The 16,053-nt window shown below is 44.8% G+C and overlaps 1 protein-coding gene across 6 annotated transcripts in view; it reads right to left on the reverse strand.

Annotated features, from left to right (window-relative positions):
- The window catches only part of LOC118392697 (EH domain-binding protein 1-like protein 1), a 60,462-nt gene that overhangs the window by 17,290 nt on the left and 27,119 nt on the right, over window positions 1–16,053 (reverse strand). For 5 of the 6 annotated variants that reach the window (XM_052459378.1, XM_035784731.2, XM_052459380.1 and 2 more), the window contains 7 exons: window positions 15,624–15,780; window positions 7,919–8,182; window positions 4,878–7,369; window positions 4,717–4,783; window positions 4,215–4,403; window positions 3,325–3,834; window positions 182–2,779 (listed from right to left, as the gene is read on the reverse strand). In XM_052459378.1, coding sequence (XP_052315338.1) covers window positions 182–2,779; window positions 3,325–3,834; window positions 4,215–4,403; window positions 4,717–4,783; window positions 4,878–7,369; window positions 7,919–8,182; window positions 15,624–15,780 — 6,277 coding nt within the window. The remainder of the gene's footprint in view (window positions 1–181; window positions 2,780–3,324; window positions 3,835–4,214; window positions 4,404–4,716; window positions 4,784–4,877; window positions 7,370–7,918; window positions 8,183–15,623; window positions 15,781–16,053) is intronic. The other variant, XM_052459379.1, reaches the window with a different exon arrangement.

Genomic DNA, 16,053 nt, shown 5'->3' on the forward strand with positions numbered 1-16,053 from the left:
CAACACATTTCAAATAATGGTAAAGGATTAAATATATGGCATTTTCTCAATCAGTTTCCTTTCATAAAAGCATTCTAGTCACACAGAATTATCAACAACTATATGTAAATGCACTCAGAAAACTGCCACGCGTCAATCAACCACTGTATTGCACAGGTGTGTTCAACTCAACATAACGTACCTCTCCTCATCTAAGCCACCAGCAGATATGTCTACTGACTCAAAGCCAAAGTCCATCTCTTCAACCCACATGTCTTTGCTCTCTACCTCCATCTGCTCTGTCTCTTTGGCTCCCTCAACACGTAACCAGTCATCCTCAGCTGGTGTACCGGTGGTTGGAGAGGTCGTGTCAAGCACTTCTGCCTCTGAACCTCTCTCAATATCCTTGATTACAGTGTCTTCAAAAAACTCAGTGACCATGGTAGTATCTGTAAAGGTCCAGCTTTCCATGCTCTCCTCCAGTCCCTTCTCAAAGACAGCCTCTACCTCTGAACCCCTCTCAATGTCCTCTCTTACAGTGTCTACGAAGAACTCACTGACCATAGCAGTTTCTGTGAAGGACTCTGTGAACATAGTGGTTTCTGTGAAGATCCAGCTCTCCTCGCTCTCCTCCAGTCCCTTCTCACAGAGTTGTACTTCTGGTGACATCTCCTCTGAGCGAGAAATAGTGACAAAGCTCCCATCGGAGGCCATGTTTGAGGTTAATGATATTGAACCCTCTGAGGCTTCCTGGCTTTTGTCTTGTTTGTCTTCCTGAGAGAGAGACAGTGAGCCCTCAAGGGAGTCTGCCTGTCTGGTGAATGAGGAGTCCATTGGAGGATTTCCATCAGAAAAAGAGGAACTAAGGCATTTTTTAGTGCGGGGAACTGGAACAGGCATGCTCAATTGTTTTATGTTTAGCTTACTGCTCCTTTTACGCAGAGGAGCAACCACCACTTCCCCAGATGCTGCAAGCTGGCCACGAGGGGGTACGGGAGGAAGACTACTGCTCCTCTTGTTGCGTTGAGGTGGTACCAGCCCAGAGGCTGCAGGTGACTGTCCTCCATCTCTGGTAGACTGGGTGTTATCCCCAATAGAGGCATGCCAGGTCATTGGTCGGGTAGCATCTGTTTGGACAGGTGGGGTTGGGTCTCGTTTCCCACGAGGCTTTGGGACTGGAACGATCTCCTGCTTGCCTTTCACCTTTACTCCTGGTGCAATGTCCTCTGTTGAGGCCTTCTGAGCTGGCTCATCTTCCAGTGACTCAGTGGCTGTTTCTGTCACTTCCAAGGTCTGCTTCTCCGCCTCAACCTTTTCAAATGGCTCTGTAACTTCTGTTGAGGCCTTCTGAGCTGGCTCATCTTCCAGTGAATCATTGGTTGTTTCTGTCACTTCCAAGGTCTGCTTCTCCGCCTCAACCTTTTCAAATGGCTCTATAACTTCTGGTGAGGCCTTCTGAACTGGCTCATCTTCCAGTGAATCATTGGTTGTTTCTGTCACTTCCAAGGTCTGCTTCTCCGCCTCAACCTTTTCAAATGGCTCTGTAACTTCTGGTGAGGCCTTCTGAACTGGCTCATCTTCCAGTGAATCAGTGGCTGTTTCTGTCACTTCCGGAGACTGCGTCTCCACCTCCGACTCCTTTGAAAAGGTTATCATAAGATCCTGTATCTGGGCTGGAGCTGTAGACCCCTGGTTGGCAGCATTCAGGGCCTCTAAAGCCATAGCTTCATCTGCGCCATCCTCTGCTTTGCTTGATTCCACTGGGGGAGAATGAGTTCTTTTGCTGCGCCTGGGCGGGGCTATTTTTCTGATGATCGAGAGGGGGGCAGTCTCTCCCACACCAAACTCGGGGTATGACTCTGTAGGTACATGATATGGAGTTAGGGGAACAATTCTGGCCTTACCAGTAACAGTCTTTAAATCGTCAGCTTTCTGTCGCGGTTCGGGAGAGAGAGATGCTTTCCTGGTGCGTTGAGGTGGAATCAGCTTAGCGACCGCCTGGGCAATCACATTCTCTGGCTCATCAGCTTTCTGAGATGGCTCTGGAGTGAAGCTGTTTTGTTTCTTCACAGGCCATGGTAGAATCAGTTCAGTGGCTCCCTGGCCAGGTTTCTGTGAACGTTCTGCACTGGAAGCACTATAGGTTCCCCTTGTGCGTGGAGCTGGGATAACGCCGGTTGCCTGTGGTGTCTCTTTAATGAGGCTTGTCTTAGTACGGCGAGGAGGGACCAGTTCAGTGGGCACCTGGACAGGGGCATCAGTTTTTTGTTGAGGTTCTGTTGAAAGACAACAATCTATTTTCCTACCAGGATGTGATGGTACCATCTCCTCTGGTGCCTGGGCAGTAAAACCCTTCTGGACATCATCTTTCTTTAGAGGTTCTGTTGAAAGACTACGGTCTCCTCTCACTTCAGTGGGTTTCTGTACAGATACATTCTCAGATTTCTGTTTGCGCTCTGAAGTGAGACAGTCTTTTCTCCTTGGAGGCCGTGAAGGGACTACCTTAGAAACAATCCCTTGGTCATCAGCTTCCTGTTGAGTTTCTGGAGGAAGACTACCGTCTCGTTTCTTTGCATGATGAGGAGCCACCAGTTCAGTTGTTACCTGTGCAGGGACAGCCTGGCCAGCGACAACAGGGGCAACTTCCGATTGTGTTTCATCTGAGGCGAGTGTCTGATCATCAGAGGGTTTATCTGGGATGGGGACTATATGTTCTTGAGCCTTGTCCTCTAACAGCAACTTGTCTGTAGTAGGTTGTGAGGTAGGGGCAGAGGCTTCCTCTGTGCTTGCATGTTGGGCGCTTAAGGTTAAAAAAATAAAATAAAAGGTGAGAAAATATCATGGCTCAGATCTTGCTATATAATTACATTCTATTAAATGACTATTGAAATGGTAATATCAGTAAAGCAGCCCCTCACAGTCCACAAGCTGGCACACCTCACTGAAGCGATTACATATCCCATTCCACTGAGCAGACACTGGAGAAGTGTTCCAGGTGTAGAAAAACTCAACACATTGACTGATTAGAACTAAGAAAAAGACAGGTTTTTCTTTACGAGACAAACATGCATGACATAGATAGCAGCATAAACAGTACACAGAGACACTGAAGACCTTAGTTAACGTTAGAACACCTGGGCCCACAAACAAGTGCCGTAAACATCAAGACGCAGCTTAAATTTGACACATACTGTAGACTTGTCCATCACAGTTCACTGAGTAGCAAGCATGGCTGAGCCAAACATTATGCGAACGAAAGACAATGTTATGATTTAATACAGCATTTGTATTTTCAAGCAGTGCAGCCAAATAGTTCAGACACCGGTTTGCTGCCAGGACACTCACCCCTTGTCCTGGTGTAATGAAGTTGATAATTCTGTCTCGACAGGTGACCCGGCTGAATAAATGTCAACATAACCTGTTATCTGTCCAGAGTCCTGTGCTTTTAACGTTGATTTCTCTCCTATTTGCGCCCACAAGTCAAGGTAAATCTCTTCTTCCCCAGTTAGCACAAATTTTCCTCTGGAGATCTCAGTAAGGTCAGCCTCCTTCAATGACGGCCATTTTCTCATACTGCTTAGATCTTGGACTTGAACAAAGCCATCCTCAGTGTCTTGTCTCATTGCCTCACTCATTGACTGCTCGTCTTCCATATTCAACAACCATGGCTCAGCGGTGGTTGGGAGTTCAATAGTTTTTTTGGTTTCACCCTCAAGGTGCGGTGCCTTTCCAGACACTGCTTCCTGGACGAGGGTAGATGTATCTGGGACAGGTTCAGAGGAGCTCTCTGATGGGGCTGCACCTTCTGTTGGAGAGGAGCCAGACGGACCCAGCATGGCTGCTACTGTTTCATAACTGTGAGAGAGGGATTACTTACTGTAATTGAGGGACTGAGCTTTAAAACAGGCATGGTAAACATTGGGAGCATTCGAAACCATATAAAAAAAAGTCTCAACACATTTAAAAATCTGAGAGATTAAACACAGATCATTCAAACTTCAATACATTTATTTTATTAACTGTATGTGAGAGTTGCTAAAAGTACTTGATTTGACCAAAATAGGATTTGTTAAATCAATGACGCAGATCAAAAATAGAATATGCCATTGTATGCAAACATGAATATAATCAACTAGTGAACATGAGGGTGACACTGGTGACAATTAGACTAAGAATCTACAGAACACACCACACACTTTGCCGTGCTACATAGGAGCCTACAATCTCCCACTTACCCCCTGGAGAAGACACCAAAAATGGTCTGTACTAGGCCAGAGGCCTCCTGCTGCTTCTCTGCCACAGACCCCTCAGCCTCCAACACCTCCCATCCCAAGACCAGCTCTGGTTCTAACACTGCAGAGGACTTCTGGATTTCCTCAGATTCATCAGATGGGATTTTCTCTATTTGTGGGCTGTCGAGGACACTAACATGAGAGGTGAACATTGAAAAGAACATCCCTACAGAATCCATGCTACACACAGAAACACACATGCATTGGCATGCACCAAAACAACTCCTCTGTCACAAATTTAGAAGGAATATCACCCTATAATATATTATCTCCATGTAACAGGTTCACAGACCCAAAACACATCTCAGATGCAGAGGATCACGCCATGTAGTCTTAAGAGGTTTGCCAAAGCTAAAATATCTTGCTTTACAGTGCAGACCAAACAAAAAACAATGTTTCACTGCCACTGCAATCCATGCAGAGAGCCATATGCTCAAACACTTACCCCTTATCTAGAACATACTCTGCTGGTTCTCCAGTAACCTCTTTCTTCTCTGTCTGCATACTTGTCTCTTAGAAACCAAAATACAAAGTATGTTGCTTTCCACTTGCAATGCGAGACACTGGGGAAAAAATATATTGCATGCCAAACCACACACGCCTTACCATTTGCCTCTATAGACTCTAGACTGTGAGGAGGGGCAGACGGGAAACCAGGAATGCTTGCTGCCTCGAGGCAAGATGGTACCAGTGCAAGCAACGTTTTTAGGTTTTCATCTCCAACTGCACTGCTTAGGTCAGGCTTGGAAAGCACCATATCCACTGACCTATTATCCTTCAATGGTTTTTCCCACATTGGCTGCATAGAACTCACAGATTCTTCTCCCTGGGTTCGAGCTAATTCAGATGGCTGTCTAGAAGGTAATCCTGGTTCTCTAGATTCACTTGGACAAGCTCGCATTAGGGAAAACACGGTTTGTTCTTCTATTGCTTTGAGTTGTGTAAAGAACGGGCAAGATGGCGCCAGTGACACCCTGTTTTCTCTGTCTTCTGGTGACCAATCGTTGATCATTACGGTCTTATCTTTCAGCTTCTTCTCAAACAAAGGCTTCTGTTCAACGTGACAGTCTCCTGTCTGGACGTTGGCCGTCGATGGGAGACTGGAGCTTTTGGGGCATGATCGCGTGAGATCCACACTATTAAGCTCCCTCTTAGGTTGTGGTGCAGAGCGGAAGCTAGGAATCCTGCCTTCTTCTGGGCAACATGGCACCAAAGCAACCATTGCTTTCGTTTTGCCGATGACTTTTGGGAGAATGTTTTCTTCCTCTTCCTTCTTCTTTTGCAAGTGCTCAAACATAGATGTTGGGTCAACAAGCCACTCTAATGCTGTAGCCCCATCAGTGGATGCAAAACCAGGGAGACTGGGCATTTTGGGGCAAGCGAGCACAAGACTCAACATACTTAGCTCTACCTCAGCTTTGGGATGTGGTGCAGAGGGGAAGCCAGGAATACCTGCTGCAGTAGGACATGATGGTACCAGAGCCACCATTCCTTTCATTTCTTGTTTGTCATTTTCTGATACTTCCATCAATAACTTCTGCTTCTTTTTCAGTTGCTTCTCCCATAATGGCGGATGATCTCCGGGTGGATCTGTGTGCCAATATTTTCTGTCAGTTTGCTGATGAGATGGGAAACCTGCAATACTGGAGACTTTTGGGCAAGATGGAATAAGGTTGACTACAGTTTGCCCCAAGTAGACATCGTTGGGTTGTGGTACAGAGGGGAAGCAAGAGGGGAAGCAAGAGGGGAAGCCAGAGGGGAAGCCAGGAATGATGGCTGCTTCTGGGCAACATGGCACCAAAGCAACTACTGGTTTCATTTTGTCAATGTCTTCCTTTGATTTGTCTTTTTGAAAAACATCTTCCTCCTCCTTCTTCTTCAGCAAGTGCTCAAACACAGGCTTGGGGTCAACAAGCCACTTTAATGTTGTAGCCTCCTCACTGGAAGCTTTAGAGCAAGCGGGCAAATGAATCATCATATTGGGTTGTGGTACAGATGGGAAGCCAGGGATCCTTGCAGAGTGTGGACATGATACCCTCAAAGGAACATTGGTTTTCATTTCCTCTTGGTCTGCTTTTGAGCTGTCAATGATGACTCTCCTCTCCTTTAGTGGTCTCTTCAACAATGGCTTCTGGTCAACAACCCACCCTGCCCACCTATCCTTCTCAATGGATGGAAAACCAGGGAGACTAGAAACTTTAGTGCAGGAGGGAACAAGATGCACACTACTTGGCCCCACCTCAGTTTTGGGATGTGGAGCAGAGGGGAAGCCAGGGATCGTGGATACATCTGAGCCACATGACACCATAGCAACCATTGCTTTAACTTTCTCATTGTGTTCTTTCGATCTGTATTTTGGAAAAACGTTTTCTTCTTTATTCTCCTTATTTTTCTGCAAGTGCTCAAACATAGACTTTGGGTTAACAAGCCACTCTAATGTTGTAGCCCCCCCAGTGGATGCAAAACCCGGGGGACTGGACACTTTAAGGCACGCTGGCACAAGACTCAACATACTTGGATATACCTCAGCTTTGGGATGTGGTGCAGAGGGGAAGCCAGGAATACTTGTTGTAGTAGGGCATGATGGTACCAGAGCCACCACGTGTTTCATTAGATCTTTGTCTTCGTTTAATCTGTCCAAATGTGGAGTGGACATAAAGGCCATCCTTTTTTTCCCCTTCGGGGGCTTCTCCCAAATGGCCTCAATGTTGATTGTACACTCCTTTACTTGACTTTCAAGAGAAGGGAATCCGAGTGTGCCAGCCAGTCTTGGGCAGGATGGCATTAGATCTGCCATGCTAGGTTCCCTCTCTAACTTGACTTCCTTGGACAGATGTGGAGACAGAAATCCCGGAATGCTGACAGTGCTTGGACAAGATGAGACCATATCTGCCATTCCTCTCACCATGTCTCTCTTCTCTTTTGATCTTTCGATAGAGAGCTCTGACCCATCCTTTCTTGGCGTCTCCCATAATATGCTATTGTCCACTGGACAGTATTCTAACTGAGCCTCTGAACAGGATGCTTGAGTGGATAGAAACCCTGGTGCACTGGCAACTCTTAGGCATGATGGCGGCAGAGAAACCATGTTTTCAGGTCTGAGGAGAGGGGAGAGGTCAGAGGTGAGGGGAGGTCAGAGGTGATTATGAAAACCAAGAAAGCAGAGTCTTCCAGTAAGAACAAAGCAATCAAATGGAAAGTTCTAGAACTATCACACACAAACCAAAACTCACGCTCAAAAATATTATCTAACTATTCATGAAAATGACAGTTAATAACGCAACCGTTTAAATCGAGATAAGAGCCGGCCAAGGTGCATAAATACCATACAACACAATCAAATGTAAATCCTTTTTCAAAGCCTTTGCTTGCAAAATGTTATATATTCATCCAAATTAAAATGGAGAATGCAAAATATAATGAATAAGTCTAGAAGCACAAATCCTACAATGTGATTTTATTCCATTGCTGCAGGGGGCTAAATGCTCTGTTTAAGTTGTTTTAAATCCCAACCGCAAAAACGGCAATAGAAATGCAACACCATGCAGATCAACACTACTAAACCAGCACCATGCAGATCAACACTACTAAACCAGCACCATTATGGCAGGTAGTGAGTTTGAGCGCTGTGGCCCTTATACACTTACCGCATCTCATACACTTCCACCTGCCTAGCCACAGTAACCTCTTCCTTCCCAGAATGCTCTATTCCGGAGCCTGACTCTATGACTTCCTCTTCCATTTCTTCCTTACATATCATCTCCAAGTCCTCTATAACTTGACACTTTGCCAGGGCCACAACCTCACAAGTGGTCTGGCTGTGGTCTGGCTCTTTTGGCTCATTGTCAACAGTTGCTCCCATCCCATACCGCAATGTCTGTCCCACTTGGATGGGAGACTGACATGAAGGGCTGAAAGAGAGCGACACGAAGAGAGATACTAAATAAATGAGGGAAAAGAGCACAGGGCATGCGCCTCGCAATAGTGCAAAAAGCACAGTAATGTCCGTCAGATGTGGATGAGATGGTTCAAAAGCGGCCAAACAAGAACAGCTGCACTCCTGCAGCAAATCAACACAACCCACCTATCTCTGACAGTCAAGAATAATGACATGTCTGCAGGAAGGGCGAGCCACATTCTGCGGTACAAGTGTCTGAAAACAGGGTTTAAATTCAACTGACAGGCATAGAAATGTACTTTAAAGTTTTAGAAAAACGTCATAATGCAGATTTGTTTGCTCTCCTACTCCCACTCAACTCACCCTTTTTCTAGAACGCCCACTTCCTATGCCTCATATCTGGTCTCAATGCCCCCCTCTTTGAGCCCCTCCAACACTGAGGCATGTTCAGATTCTTGTTTGTTCTCATTCAGCACTACTTTGGTTAGTTGAGGTTTGTAGCTCGGCTCTGTATGGCTCTCCTTCTTGCAGTCATAGATCTCCTCTGCCCACACAGATGGAGAGAAGAACCACTGTTGAGAGGCGTTTGAGAATGTGTCGATGGAAAACCAGGGGAAATGGCCTCACTTGGGAAAGATGGCAACAGCCACCATTCCCTTCTTTAATTCATCATGCGCGGGAGCCAGACTTCACGGTTTCCTCTTTCAATGTATTTTCCCAAAATGGCCTCTCCTCCACAGGCCACTGTTGAATCAGAGGATCCCCTTGACTTAGCGTTGTTGTAGATGGGATCCTTTAGACATGTGTAACCATTGGGCAAATTGGCAAAAGACTGAATCAATTAATCAAACGTATATATAAAGCCCTTTTAACATCAGTTGATGTCACAAAGTGCTATACAGAAACCCAGTCTAAAACCCCAAACAGCAATGCAGATATAGAAGCATGATGGCTAGGAAAAACTCTCTAGAATGGCAGGAACCTATGAAGAGACCTAGAGAGGAACCAGGCTCTGAGGGGTGACCAGTCCTCTTCTGGCTGTGCCGGGTGGAGATTATAACAGAACATGGCCAAGATGTTCATAGATGACCAGCAGGGTCAAATAATAATAATTACAGTGGTTGTAGAGGGTGCAGCAAGTCAGCACCTCAGGGGTAAATGGCAGTTGGCTTTTTATAGGAGAGAGAGAGAGAGAGAGAGAGAGAGAGAGAGAGAGAGAGAGAGAGAGAGAGAGAGAGAGAGAGAGAGAGAGAGAGAGAGAGAGAGAGAGAGAGAGAGAGAGAGAGAGAGAGAGAGAGAGAGAGAGAGAGAGAGAGAGAGAGAGAGAGAGAGAGAGAGAGAGAGAGAGAGAGAGAGAGAGAGAGAGAGAGAGAGAGAGAGAGAGAGAGAGAGAGAGAGAGAGAGAGAGAGAGAGAGAGAGAGAGAGAGAGAGAGAGAGAGAGAGAGAGAGAGAGAGAGAGAGAGAGAGAGAGAGAGAGAGAGAGAGAGAGAGAGAGAGAGAGAGAGAGAGAGAGAGAGAGAGAGAGAGAGAGAGAGAGGAGAGAGAGAGAGAGAGAGAGAGACGAAAACAGCAGGTATGGGACAAGGTAGCACGTCCGGTGAACAGGTCAGGGTTCCCTAGCCGCAGGCAGAACAGTTGAAACTGGAGCAGCAGCACAACCAGGTGAACTGGGGTCAGCAAGGAGTCATCAGGCCAGGTAGTCCTGAGGCATGGTCCCTGAACATGTTTGACTCTTGTGGACTGACCATGTTTGGCTCTTTCTGTCTTTTTTTCCAGAATGGTCTTTGATCTACAGCCCACACTTCATGGGCATTAATAAGGAGTTGGTCCACCCTTTTGCTGCTATAAGAGCTTTTGCTTGTGGTGCAGAAGGGAAGCCAGGAATCCTGTCTTTCTTTGGGCAATATGGTAACATATCTACTGTACCATGTTATTTGTAAGTTCTTTGTTCTCGTGTGGCATTGCCTGTACCACAAACTGTTATTTTCTTCAATGGCCTCTCCAAAAGTGACATGCCAGTCAACGTTATCTGACCTAATTGGCTGTTTAAGAGGGTAAACCAGAAACTCTAGCCGTTAAAGGGCATGTAAGCAGAAGGTTAACCATACTCGGCTCAGATTCAGAAAGGCTTATTATCCCAACATTGGGTCATTTGGTTGGCGCTTGCCCTAGTGCAGAGGGAAAGCCAGGAATACTGTCTGCTCTTGGGCAGGGCGGTGCAAGAGACACTATTTCCTTGTTCTTTTCACTATCATGATAGACTGTGTCAACATCCTCTAAACGGACCATCAATAATTCTACATCTGTAGGTGACCTCTTAAACAGAGACTTAATATCTACTGACAGGTCAATTGCCTTCATTTGGTCTGTGTTTGGCAATCCAGGAACTCTAGATACCCTTGGGCAAGTTGGCATTATGTATGTATGCTTGGCACAACCTGGGCTTTGGGCCTTGGAACAGATGGAAAACCAGGAAAAGTACTCTCACTTAGACAAGATGTGACAAGTTCTACCATACATTTCAACATCTCGAATACACCTTGTCAAAAGCAACTGATGGAGAAAGCCCTATAACTGTCTTCTCATCATGTGATCTCTCCCATAGCAGCTTCTTATCTACAGCCCAGCTTACAGTCTCAGCCCCTTCAGTCTTCTTTGGTTTCCTGGAGGCCAAACCGGGTACACTGGATACCCTTGTGCAAGTTGGCGCTAGCTTCCCCGTACTTGGTTCCATTTTGTTTTTCAAGCCTTTCTGTTTTGGGTTGTTGTACTGGTCTTTCTGTTTTGGGTTGTTGTACTGGTCTTTCTGTTTTGGGTTGTTGTACTGGTCTTTCTGTTTTGGGTTGTTGTACTGGTCTTTCTGTTTTGGGTTGTTGTACTGGTCTTTCTGTTTTGGGTTGTTGTACTGGTCTTTCTGTTTTGGGTTGTTGTACTGGTCTTTCTGTTTTGGGTTGTTGTGCTGGTCTTTCTGTTTTGGGTTGTTGTACTGGGCTTTCTGTTTTGGGTTGTTGTACTGGTCTTTCTGTTTTGGGTTGTTGTACTGGTCTTTCTGTTTTGGGTTGTTGTACTGGTCTTTCTGTTTTGGGTTGTTGTACTGGTCTTTCTGTTTTGGGTTGTTGTACTGGTCTTTCTGTTTTGGGTTGTTGTGCTAGTCTTTCTGTTTCGGGTTGTTGTACTGGTCTTTCTGTTTTGGGTTGTTGTACTGGTCTTTCTGTTTTGGGTTGTTGTACTGGTCTTTCTGTTTTGGGTTGTTGTACTGGTCTTTCTGTTTTGGGTTGTTGTGCTGGTCTTTCTGTTTTGGGTTGTTGTACTGGTCTTTCTGTTTTGGGTTGTTGTACTGGTCTTTCTGTTTTGGGTTGTTGTACTGGTCTTTCTGTTTTGGGTTGTTGTACTGGTCTTTCTGTTTTGGGTTGTTGTGCTGGTCTTTCTGTTTTGGGTTGTTGTGCTGGTCTTTCTGTTTTGGGTTGTTGTACTGGTCTTTCTGTTTTGGGTTGTTGTGCTGGTCTTTCTGTTTTGGGTTGTTGTACTGGTCTTTCTGTTTTGGGTTGTTGTACTGGTCTTTCTGTTTTGGGTTGTTGTACTGGTCTTTCTGTTTTGGGTTGTTGTGCTGGTCTTTCTGTTTTGGGTTGTTGTACTGGTCTTTCTGTTTTGGGTTGTTGTACTGGTCTTTCTGTTTTGGGTTGTTGTACTGGTCTTTCTGTTTTGGGTTGTTGTGCTGGTCTTTCTGTTTTGGGTTGTTGTGCTGGTCTTTCTGTTTTGGGTTGTTGTGCTGGTCTTTCTGTTTTGGGTTGTTGTACTGGTCTTTCTGTTTTGGGTTGTTGTGCTGGTCTTTCTGTTTTGGGTTGTTGTGCTGGTCTTTCTGTTTTGGGTTGTTGTGCTGGTCTTTCTGTTTTGGGTTGTTGTGCTGGTCTTTCTGTTTTGGGTTGTTGTGCTGGTCTTTCTGTTTTGGGTTGTTGTGCTGGTCTTTCTGTTTTGGGTTGTTGTGCTGGTCTTTCTGTTTTGGGTTGTTGTACTGGTCTTTCTGTTTTGGGTTGTTGTGCTGGTCTTTCTGTTTTGGGTTGTTGTACTGGTCTTTCTGTTTTGGGTTGTTGTACTGGTCTTTCTGTTTTGGGTTGTTGTGCTGGTCTTTCTGTTTTGGGTTGTTGTGCTGGTCTTTCTGTTTTGGGTTGTTGTGCTGGTCTTTCTGTTTTGGGTTGTTGTACTGGTCTTTCTGTTTTGGGTTGTTGTACTGGTCTTTCTGTTTTGGGTTGTTGTACTGGTCTTTCTGTTTTGGGTTGTTGTACTGGTCTTTCTGTTTTGGGTTGTTGTACTGGTCTTTCTGTTTTGGGTTGTTGTACTGGTCTTTCTGTTTTGGGTTGTTGTACTGGTCTTTCTGTTTTGGGTTGTTGTACTGGTCTTTCTGTTATGGGTTGTTGTGCTGGTCTTTCTGTTTTGGGTTGTTGTACTGGGCTTTCTGTTTTGGGTTGTTGTACTGGTCTTTCTGTTTTGGGTTGTTGTACTGGTCTTTCTGTTTTGGGTGGTGGTGCTGGTCTTTCTGTTTTGGGTGGTGGTGCCGAGGAGAACCCAGGAACACTGGCTACCCTTGGATAACTTAGCAACAGGGCAGCCATATGTTCCATTACTTTCTGGTTCTCATCCGATCTTTCAGGAGCAGTGGTGATTATTGGGGTTCCTTTCAGTGGCTTCTGCCATAATGGGCTTTTATTAATGGGCCATTCTTCAGTTCAAGCCTTAAGTCTGTTCTTAATCAATATGGCTGGGAAACCAGGAAAACTGCACACTCTTGGACAAGATGGCAGCAAGGCAGCCATACTTTTAGTTCTAAAGGAACAGGGGACACCAAGGAAATATTCCAGAGAATGGTGCCAATGTAGTTCCCAAAACATGCTATTGTATTTAAATAACTAGTGGGAAAAGCCCTTAATATTTATTGAAATGCAAACCTACATTAGTATTACATGTCTTCAAGACATGCTTAGTTCTTTTAGAACGAGTTTAATGAGAGTGACACATTGAGGAACACGGGTGTGTAGTGATTGTGCACCATGCCACACCCCCAGTCCATGGGTACCACTTGTTATTTTGAAACCTCTTGAACATCTTGTACCCTCTTGTTCATTTGGGAGAATCTTTAGGAGTGTCTTTCTTAGGGACCAAGTGTCAGACCCTAAGAGAGGGGTCATGCTCTCAGGTCTGAGGGACAAACAAATCAAGGTCAGAGTTCAGAGCTCAAGGGTGGGGGAGCTTGTATCTCCATGGCAACAATGCAGACAAAAAAACAGGCACGGTTGCCCATCTCAAGCACGGTCAGAGACCCTTCTATGGGGTGCTACTGTAAGAAGAGCTTTGCTAAGGATCTTACATGAATTCTTTGGCATGCTACCTGAGGTAGCGTACTACTAGACTGCACACAGAGTAGCCAACCAGCAAGCGTTCAGTAAAAAGAAGCCAATCGTGTAAGACTATCCCTGGGTCAAGATGAGCAGTGATCTGATATGTATTGCAACAGTATTGCAGCTTGTGGAAACTTGACACTATCGATCTGCCAACCGGAAACTTATACAATAATTTTAGTTTCAGTAGTTTTCAATGAATCACAAGGCAAGTCAGTTAAGAACAAATTCTTATTTACAATGATGGCCTACCGGGGGACAGTGGGTTAACTGCCTTGTTCAGGGGCAGAATGACAGATTTATACCTTGTCAGCTCGTCACCTTGTCGGGTATTCTATCCAGCGACCTTTCGGTTAGACGAATACGTTGTTACAGTGACCATGCATCCTGAGTGTGAAAGAATATGTAGTTCTATCTTGTGCCACAGCGAACAAGTGGTTATAAGGCGGCAGGGTAGCCTAGTGGTTAGAGCGTTGGACTAGTAACCGAAAGTTTGCAAGTTCGAATCCCCGAGCTGACAAGGTACAAATCTGTCGTTCTGCCCCTGAACAGGCAGTTAATCCACTGTTCCTAGGCCGTCATTGAAAATAAGAATTTGTTCTTAACTGACTTGCCGAGTTAAATAAAGGTAAAATTAAAAATAAATTTAAAAAATAATAATTACAACTTTTATGAAACCTGCTATTCTTCCAACAATTTAGGAAAAACTCCTTCATACAGTTATCCATGACAGTATATCTATGTCACCATTATAAACTAATAAGACACGTCTATAATGCCCCTGATATTCCATGATATGCTGTACCACAAATGTTTTAGGCCTACTTCAAGTTAGTAGGAAGGTGAAATTCACAAATTAAGGATAAATGAACACACTTTTTCTTTCTTTCAAAGTGTCATCTTAATATAATATAATAATAATAAATAATATATGCCATTTAGCAGACGCTTTTATCCAAAGCGACTTACAGTCATGTGTGCATACATTCTACGTATGGGTGGTCCCGGGAATCGAACCCACTACCCTGGCATTACAAGCGCCATGCTCTACCAACTGAGCTACAGAAGGACCATCTTCCGTCGTTGTCTTACAAACTTCCATCATACAAAGGTTAAAACCAATCCAGTCATTCCAAGCAGAAATAATGATCACCGCTGACAGCATCACCAAAACAACGTGCACGTCGGTATAAAGGGATCGGGAGACAGGCGCAGGAATACGTAATAGAGGTTTTTATTTACCCAAATTACAGTGTGCCGTGTAAAGGCACGGGGATCGAAGACCAAACAAACACGTATACAAAACACATGGTTGAAATCTATACAAAAGTGCGAGGAGTACCTCAAATAAATACACCGGGGTGAGACCTGTAATCATCTGCGCAATACATGTGGCCCGAACGCCAAAACAACACAGCACAGGTACTCACACGACCAACGGACATAGGAACAATAATCAACAGCCCAATGGAAACCAAAGGGCACATTTACACAATTACAATCGGGGAAATGGGGACCAGGTGTGCGTAATGACACAGTTCCAGAGGGATCCGTGACAGCACGCTTCAATGGGGCAGATGTTTGTGAGTTGTTGTGATTCTGGATGGCCAGACAGCTAGCAACAATGACACGAAGCTGCCATGTGTGGAATCGTCAGAGGCTCGTTTCAGCTAGTTTCATCTTGTTCTTGATACCATGTCTTGTTTTGAGATGTTTTGATTCATTTAATTTAATTGTTAATATGGTTCAAATTCGTTAGCTAGCTAACCAATAACTGTAAATATGTATTTGAGAGACAACACGTGCTCATTGTGCAAATGTATTTATGTTTTCAATAAACATTGGATATGAAATATAGTTTACACGTTGTCAACATTCCAAGCCATCCCCGTCTGTTTTGCCCCATAGTTGTGCACAGGTCGGATTTGTTGCTAAACAACCACAGGTCGGTGTTGTTGCTAGACAACCACAGGTCGGTTTTGTTGCTAAACAACCACAGGTCGGTATTGTTGCTAAACAATCAAACAGTCTATATCTGTACAACCTTTGAATTTACTCACCCTGCCATTGCCTGGACAACCTCCACTCCAAACATTGAGAATGCCTCCTGCCTTCTCTCATGGACTGTTGTCCCAAAGGGCTTAGCCAATGGGTCAAGTGTGGATGTTGATGGGTCTGGCCTCTGACTGGCGATACTGATCATTCCAGCAGTGTGGTCTAGAGGGGATAACAGTGGAGGACATCATGAAGCAGAAGTCAACCCTGATGATACACCAGCTACAGTTGAAGTCGGAAGTTTACGTACACCTTAGCCAAGTACATTTAAACTCAGTTTTTCACAATTCCTTACATTTAATCCAAGTAAAAATTCCCTGTCTTAGGTCAGTTAGGATCATCACTTCATCTTAAGAATGTGAAATGAGAGAATGATATACTTCAGCTTTTATTTCTTTCATCACATTCCCAGTGGGTCAGAAGTTAACATTCACT

This window comes from Oncorhynchus keta, chromosome 13 (genome assembly GCF_023373465.1).
Source record: "Oncorhynchus keta strain PuntledgeMale-10-30-2019 chromosome 13, Oket_V2, whole genome shotgun sequence".
Classification (NCBI taxonomy): Eukaryota; Metazoa; Chordata; class Actinopteri; order Salmoniformes; family Salmonidae; genus Oncorhynchus; species Oncorhynchus keta.